Source organism: Phaseolus vulgaris, chromosome 5 (assembly GCF_051622355.1).
Source record: "Phaseolus vulgaris cultivar YP4 chromosome 5, ASM5162235v1, whole genome shotgun sequence".
NCBI classification, from domain to species: domain Eukaryota; kingdom Viridiplantae; phylum Streptophyta; class Magnoliopsida; order Fabales; family Fabaceae; genus Phaseolus; species Phaseolus vulgaris.
In genome coordinates, this window is record NC_143502.1 from 44,367,650 (window position 1) to 44,375,595 (window position 7,946).

General features: G+C 30.0%; 2 protein-coding genes across 2 annotated transcripts; both read right to left on the bottom strand.

The window, feature by feature from the left end:
- LOC137822090 (isoflavone 3'-O-methyltransferase 4) lies at positions 1-3,192 on the bottom strand. Its single transcript, XM_068626995.2, has 4 exons — positions 2,662-3,192; positions 1,149-1,459; positions 957-1,021; positions 1-463 (listed from the first exon to the last, which is right to left on the bottom strand). The coding sequence occupies exons 1-4, from the start codon at positions 3,105-3,107 to the stop codon at positions 167-169; spliced, it is 1,119 nt and encodes a 372-aa protein (XP_068483096.2). The 5' UTR covers positions 3,108-3,192; the 3' UTR covers positions 1-166.
- Positions 3,193-5,670: 2,478 nt separating this feature from the next.
- LOC137822089 (isoflavone 3'-O-methyltransferase 4) lies at positions 5,671-7,946 on the bottom strand. The gene is made up of 4 exons (XM_068626994.2): positions 7,289-7,946; positions 6,386-6,696; positions 6,193-6,257; positions 5,671-6,094 (listed from the first exon to the last, which is right to left on the bottom strand). Exons 1-4 carry the CDS (start codon positions 7,729-7,731, stop codon positions 5,798-5,800), a joined length of 1,116 nt encoding a protein of 371 aa, XP_068483095.2. The 5' UTR covers positions 7,732-7,946; the 3' UTR covers positions 5,671-5,797.

A 7,946-nucleotide genomic window follows, 5' to 3' on the forward strand; every position in this document is an offset into this window, starting at 1 on the left:
TTCATAACAAACTTTATTTTAATCTTAAGCCACATCACACAACTTTATCACAGGCTTAATATTGACTTATTTTTCATGAAAAGTGTATATAACATAATATATTAGAATGCATAAAAGCAAACATGAAACACATAAACAAGCAATTAGAAATAACGTATGATGTGGTCTACTTGAAGAACTCCATAACCCAGAAAATGTTGACACGACATTCATATCTGATGCCACTAAATCCAGCTGCTCTTGCCAGTTTCATGAACTCTTCTTCAGATCGTTCTTTACCTCCCGGGTTCTGAGTCATCATCGCAACATCCATTTGTGCAACCGTCTTATAAACATCATTATTCTCTGGTATCTGTGGAAGAATTGCCTCCACAACTATCACCTTTCCATCATCAGGAATTGCATCATAGCAATTCTTCAACAGCTTCACACAATGTTCATCACTCCAATCATGAAGTATCCACTGTACAATTACTTAATGTCAAACCGCATTGAATGAAGTTGGTATAAGTCATGCATCAGTTTGAATTAAACTCTTTTTCAACCAACTATTATTCATATTGATAAAAAAGACCTTCATAGTTTCTATTAATTATATAAAAAAACAAATCAAGTTTGAATATTAATGTTTAGAAATTTAAACCGATGTAAAAAAGGTGTGATAAAATCACTATTAAAAAATTATTAAATAGAAACTAATTTTAAATACTAGAAATATTTAGTTGCTATATTAACTAAATTATATACTATTTTAGAATAAAAAAATTATTAGTTTCTAAATTAGTTTTTATTATTGAGAAATGATTTTTAAATTAATATCTAATTATTTAGGTTTCATAAATTAATATTTTTTAATTTAAAATATTATTATATTATTATAAGATGTTATGAAGTAAAATTAAAACCATAATTTTCCAATTAAATACTCCTATATTTCCCTACCGACAATTAGGTACCTTCATAAATATGGCGTCTCCTTTAGGCACACTTTCAAACATGTCTCCCTCAACGTGTTCCACTCCTGTAATATTAGAAAGTAAATACTACACACTCTTAATATTATTGTCTTGTAAAACTCAAAGTTAACCAAATAACATTTTTTTTTAAATTTTGCAGAACCACAGGATTGGAATGTGTAAGGATGATACCAGGACAGGAAGGAGCCTCTTGAATGACATGAGGCAAGTCGAAATTGATGCCATGAATATGAGGGTATTTAGAAGTGATCAAGTTAATGTTGATTCCAAGACCACCACCAACATCCACCAGTGTTTTTATGCCCTCAAAACCTTCGTAGGATTCCAGAACCTTCTTCATCACCAAAGTGGTGTGATTGATCATTCCTGTGTTGAAAACCTTATTGAATCTTGAGTCCAAACGTGGATACTCAAAAGCATGAGTGCCATGAACCCTGTTGAATGGAATACCTCCCTCCCTAATTGCATCTTTCAGCTCACTCCTAATAATGTATAAACAAATTACTAGTACCATACAGAAATACATGAAATCTTTAAAAATATAAGATACGGAAACATAAATCTATATTTATAACTATATATAAAGATGATTTTTCATTATAACCATTTTTTGGTATACACAATTTTTTTATGATTCTATCCTTATTCAATATATCTCATCTTATTAGTATTTTATCATTTCATATAAATTATTAAAAAAATAAAATTATTTATTAATTTGTTAAATTAATGTTATGTGACAGTCTTTATATGTAAACTAACTTCTCACTCTTCCTTTACTTTCCTATTAGGCAACAACAAAAATAAAGGTGCTCTCACCCTCACTCCTCTATTAATTCCCACACCAAATCTAGCAACAACAGAAATAAAGAGATCATACTCTCACCCTCACTCTTCCATTCTCACACCAAATCTAACGTATACAACAAAATAACATACATTTATTTTCAATCACTCTCTCGAGTTCATTTCAAACAACTCTATTCTTTGGTAAAACCATCATTCTTTTTTATCTACCATCAAGTGAATCTTAACATTAACATGAACATCATCACACTCTCCGATTCCAAAACCACCCATGGAAGAAAATAAAAAACTTGAAGGAGAGAACTCAAACCATAGGAGAAACAAAATGTTGATTAATCAATTTATCATTTATTTTTTACATATTATTTTTTGTTTTTCAATTTTGACTCATCCAAAATTATTGTTGTATGTATGTTAAATTTTTATCATCATATAAGTTAAACAGAAGAAGGAATGCGGATACACATACACTACAATGCCTCTGATTTCGCTAGTATTATATAATTTGACAATAAATACTTATGTGCACAAGTATCACTTATTTTTAGTAAAAATATGTTTCTCATTACTAGTTAAAAAGGATTTGTTCCTTATTTTTATAACTATAATAAAAATTTATATAATAAATTTGAGTTTTTAAAAATTTAATGTATTTTTTTTTTTAAGATTGTATTAGAACCATACTAGAATTGTCAGAAATCCAACAAATATTTTTTGAATTGAACACTTCACATATACATATTCTACAACAAGTGTATCGATATGCATACCATTTAAGATACTTGTCCTAAACTCTTAGCACGTTAGATATACGAATATGTTTGTGATGGAAAAGAACATAAAATGATAATAATAGTTGAGAGAGAGAGAGTTTAACCAGCTGTGTAGAGAGATTTTGTCTTGGATCAAGGCCATCACGGGCCCCAACGAAACTCCATCAGAATTGGGAACAAAGAATGCGGCGACGGGAGTCATGGTGTAGAGCCTGTGAAAGGTGGGAGGGACACGGTGGTCGGAAACGAGGGAAGAGTGAAGAATGGAGTGAGAAGAAAGAAGTGCGAGGAGACGATCTAGCATTGAGGCTGCTTGTGGGTTACTGCAACTAATCTTTGATGCTATTTCCTTAGCAGACAGCTTAGCACCTTCTCCCGCTTCTTTCAGCACCTCAAACACTCCCAGCTCCGTCGCTGATTGCACTGCCATCGAAAGAACCACTGAACTTGTAAGCTGTATGGCACGCAAGAAGCTTTCTTCATCTTCTGTTTCTTCTTCTTCCTTCCTCTTCTCTTCACCATTGAGCCTTGAATTTGGAAGGCTTGCCATCTGCACTTCAACACCTGCAATCACTCACCACTTTCTACGCTTGAAACTATACTCTTCTTCCCTATTTTTCCACAATATATTGAACAATCCAATGATCTTTTGAATGCTTCTTTTGTAAGGTGCTACTCTTTGACCCGTGCAACACACGTCTTTTTCATTTTTTACTTAACATTAGTTAACAAAAAATAAATTTATATTATAAGAATATTATAAAGTAGTGTATAAAAATAACATACAATTAAATGTATATTTTTATGGGTAAAATAAACTTGTAAATATAATAATAAGTATACAGTTGTGGTATGGTAGATGGAATGTAGGTATTAGACGGTATGAAACATTAGACCTTATATTTCATAATTTGAATTGTTTGATTTGTTTTTTTTTCTATATTGTTTATATTTAAGGATTAGGATTAGGATTTAGGATTTATATTTAGCTATGTGGATGTATATTTTGATATTTGAATATGTTAATTTTGGATTTTGTAGTATTTTCATATTGGTAGTAGACGATGAAGAGAGAATGCTAGTTTTCATCTTTACAAAATAGTTGTTGCTTATACTCAATCCATTTTGTATTAAGTGATTCAAAGATATATCTTATATGAACATCAAAATAGCGGATAGGAAATACTGACATTTCTTGCAACCATTACACTAAACAAGTTCTTTTATCACATTATGATTTTTATTATACTTACTATCATTATTCTTAATATTAATATTAATAATAATATAAATATTATTAATATTTATAATATCATTATTTATTATTGATTATTTTTTAATTAAATTTTAAATAAGTTACATGTGGATTGTATTATCGTATGTAACTGTTATTTTTAATTAAATTTTAATAAATTACATACAAATAAAGTCTGTACGTAACATTTTTAATTATTTTATAATTAAATTTGAAATATGTTACATACGAAATTTATCCAACAATTTTTTTTTAATTTTCATTACATACAAATTATTTTTTAATTAAATTTAAAATAAATTACATATGAATTTAAACTGTATGTAACTGTTTTTTTTTAATTAAATTTTTAATACATACAGTAACTGTTTTTTTTTAATTAAATTTTTAATACATTATATATAGATATAATTCGTATGTAACACTTTTTTTTATTTTTTAATTAAATTTGAAATAAGTTACATAAGGATTTAAACTGTATGTAACAGTTTTTTTAATTAAATTTTTAATACATTATATATGGGTATAATTAGTATGTAACACTTTTTATTATTTTTTAATTAAATTTAAAATAAATTACATACAAATTATATCCGTATATAACAGTTTCTTATAATTAAATTTTCCATTTTTTTTAAAATTAATGTTCCATGGCTATATTATTTTAGATATTCTATATCATTATAACTAGAATAAGTATTATTTATATAGAAAGTGTGAGCCACATTAATTATAGGTCAATATTTATTTTATTTTAAGGCATTATTTCCAGATACGATATCCGAAGCTTGCGATAGCACTAATATTTTAAGGTAACAAATAACATTTTTTTAATTAGCATATGCGTATATGATCTTGTGCAAGCTAGCTAAGAACTTCACTTTTTCCCTTACACTTATCTTCATGTTGTATCAAGCAAATTGGACCTATAATTTATTTTCACAAAGTAAAATGGTGCTTTGTTGCTACATAGACCTAATAAACAATGGTATTTGATAATAGTAGCCAAAGATGCTTTACAGAAAATGTTAAAAGATGTGACCGGAATGTTTAGAGTTAAGTGATGTTACATTGGTTTAGATAATTATTGAAATTGTTATTAATAATTTTTTTTTACATAATGATAATTACCTATAGATTTAAATTTATAGATAAATTTAGACATACCTACGAATGATTACTGTAGGTAAAATGGAGTTACCTTGTTAATGAAAATGTCATTGTAAGTTTTATAGTTCAACGCCGACTTAAAACATCATTATTAGTGTTTTAATGACAATTTATCACAAAATCATCATTTTAAATGGACTCAATAATGATGAATAATAGAGACAAACCTGTTATGAAAATGAAAAAAATAAAATTTTGATGGAATAAGTATGTTGACTACCATAAGGTTATGCATAAACAAATTGTAGGAAGACTTAAAACTTTGGGATTGAGTGTGAATAGTTTATTTCAAATCACCTATAATACCATACTAAAAAAATGGAATATGTCTGAACTGCACAAACATGTTAGGTTTAGCAAAGAACAAGGTTTAAGTATGTTAAAGGTTAATTAAACATCTAAAAATCTAAAAGAAATAGTGAAAAGGCAATACCGGTCATTTATGTGAAAAACTTGTACATTTTGACAAGGATTACTCAAAATGTAAAGTTTTAGTTCAAAAAAAAGTTAAAGTTAATGTTTACATACTAATAAAATTTAATGAAAAGAGGGATTACTTAGTGTTTAAATCATAATATTAAATAATTTATTTTTTTATAAAAAATAAAGTGATCAAATTCTAGTGGAAGCGGCGTGATTTATCTTTCACATCTTTAAATTTTTTTTAATTTTATTCTTTATTAATATGAAAAGTGAACATAACATAATATAATACACACCATGAGCTTATTCTGTTACTTTAAAATGCATACAAGCAAACATGAAACACATAAACAAGAAATTAGAAATAACACAGAGGAAACATGTGGTGTAGTCTACTTGAAGAACTCCATAACCCATAAACTGTTGACATGACATTCATATCTGATGCCACTAAATCCAGCTGCTCTTGCCAATTCCATGAACTCTTCTTCACACCGTTCTTTACCTCCCTCGTGCTGAGTCATCATCCCAACATCCAATTGTGCAACTGCCTTATAAGCATTATTAGTCTCTGGTATTTTTGGAAGAACTGCCTCCACAACTATCACCTTTCCATCATCAGGAATTGCATCATAACAATTCTTCAACAGTTTCACACAATCTTCATCACTCCAATCATGAAGTATCCACTGTACAATCATTGAATGAGGTTGGTATAATGCATCACTTTGAATTAAACTTTCAACCAACTATTATTCATATATTTCCCTCCTCACTCACACTTTACCTTCATAAATATGGCGTCTCCTTTAGGAACATTTTCAAACATGTCTCCCTCAACGTGTTCCACTCCTGTAATATTAGAAAGTAAATACTACACACTCTTAATATTATTGTCTTGTAAAACTCAAAGTTAACCAAATAACATTTTTTTTTTTAATTTTGCAGAAGCACAGGATTGGAATGTGTAAGGATGATACCAGGATAGGAAGGAGCCTCTCGAATGACATGAGGCAAATCGAAATTGATGCCATGGATATCAGGGTATTTGGAAGTGACCAAGTTAATGTTGATTCCAAGACCACCACCAACATCCACCAATCTTTTTATGCCCTCAAAACCTTTGTAGGATTCCAGAACTTTCTTCATCATGAAAGTGGTGTGATTGATCATTGCTGTGTTGAAAACCTTATTGAATCTTGAGTCCGAACGTGAATAGTCAAAAGCATGAGTGCCATAAACCCTGTTGAATGGAACACCCCCCTCCCTAATTGCATCTTTCAACTCCGTCCTAATAATGTAAAAACAAAGTTATTGCCCGAAAGTGCCTCTCAATTCATAAATCCTCTTGGAAACATTTACTTCCAATGACATAATTTAGGAGATCGCATAAAATCATAATACTGAATGATGTGACTTTATTCTTTTATTATCACAACAACCCGCATTAAATTTGAACTATTATCTCCCAATGATTAGCAAGAGAGAGAATGAAAGATTGCAACAAGGAGTCAAAAGTGTAAACAATGTAATTTTGTCCAATAGTTGGTGAGTGGACCAACGACAAACAAACTGCACACGGACCATGAAAAAGTTTGTAAGGAATCATCACTAGTTTTTTGTTGGTATAATTTAAATTATACAAATATGTTTGTGATGGAAAGAGTGATAAAATATAATAATAACAATTTTTTTTTTCATATTTTACCTTATACTTCAATAAATATTAATATTTTAAAATTTATAATTTTTTAATTTTTAAAAATATATGAATATTTTGTATTTTATTTATTTTTTATAAATTTATTTTATTATAAATATTAATATTTTGTTACAGTGTAAAGTAAGAAGTGAAAATATCATGAGCATAATAATTGAGATACCAGCTTTGTAGGAAGATTTTGTCTTGGCCCAAGGCCATCATGGGCCCCAACGAAACTCCATCAGAATTGGGAGCAAAGAATGCGGCGACGGGAGTGATGGTGTAGAGCCGGTGAAAGGTGGGAGGAACACGGTGGTCGGAAATGAGGGACGAGTTGAGAATGGAGTGAGAAGAAAGAAGTGCGAGGAGACGATCTAGCATTGAGGCTGCTTCTGGGTTACTGCAACTAATCTTTGATGCTATTTCCTTAGCAGAAAGCTTAGCACCTTCACCCGCTTCTTTCAGCACCTCAAACACACCCAGCTCCGTTGCCGTTTGCAGCGCCATCGAAAGGACAATCGAACTCATAAGCTGAAAGGCACGCGAGAAGCTTTCTGCATCTTCTATCTCTTCTTCCATCCTCTTTTCTTCACCATTCAGAGTTGAATCCGGAAGGCTTGCCATCTCCACTTCAACTCCTGCAATCACTCACCACTTCTACACTTTAAACTAGTCTATATTCACACACTATTCTTCTTCTTCTTCCGTTGAGAAAGCAAGAGAGAGAAGAAGAGAAGGGAACACACTACGTACGTGCAACATGATCAATAAAGAAGAGGTCTAAAATATCTTATTCGTACTCTATGCAGATAACACGCTCAGTAACACCGTAGTTTTTC

Bases quoted from the DNA above. Each gene is read 5' to 3' on its own strand.
- LOC137822090 (XM_068626995.2), bottom strand. From the start codon at position 3,107: ATGGCAAGCCTTCCAAATTCAAGGCTCAATGGTGAAGAGAAGAGGAAG. The intron at 1,460-2,661 runs GTTAAACTCTCT...ATACATTATTAG, and splicing joins AAAATCTCTCTACACAGCTG to GAGTGAGCTGAAAGATGCAA. The intron at 1,022-1,148 runs GTATCATCCTTA...CTAATATTACAG, and splicing joins AGAGGCTCCTTCCTGTCCTG to GAGTGGAACACGTTGAGGGA.
- LOC137822089 (XM_068626994.2), bottom strand. From the start codon at position 7,731: ATGGCAAGCCTTCCGGATTCAACTCTGAATGGTGAAGAAAAGAGGATG. The intron at 6,697-7,288 runs GTATCTCAATTA...TTACATTATTAG, and splicing joins AAAATCTTCCTACAAAGCTG to GACGGAGTTGAAAGATGCAA. The intron at 6,095-6,192 runs GTAAAGTGTGAG...ATGATTGTACAG, and splicing joins GAGACGCCATATTTATGAAG to TGGATACTTCATGATTGGAG.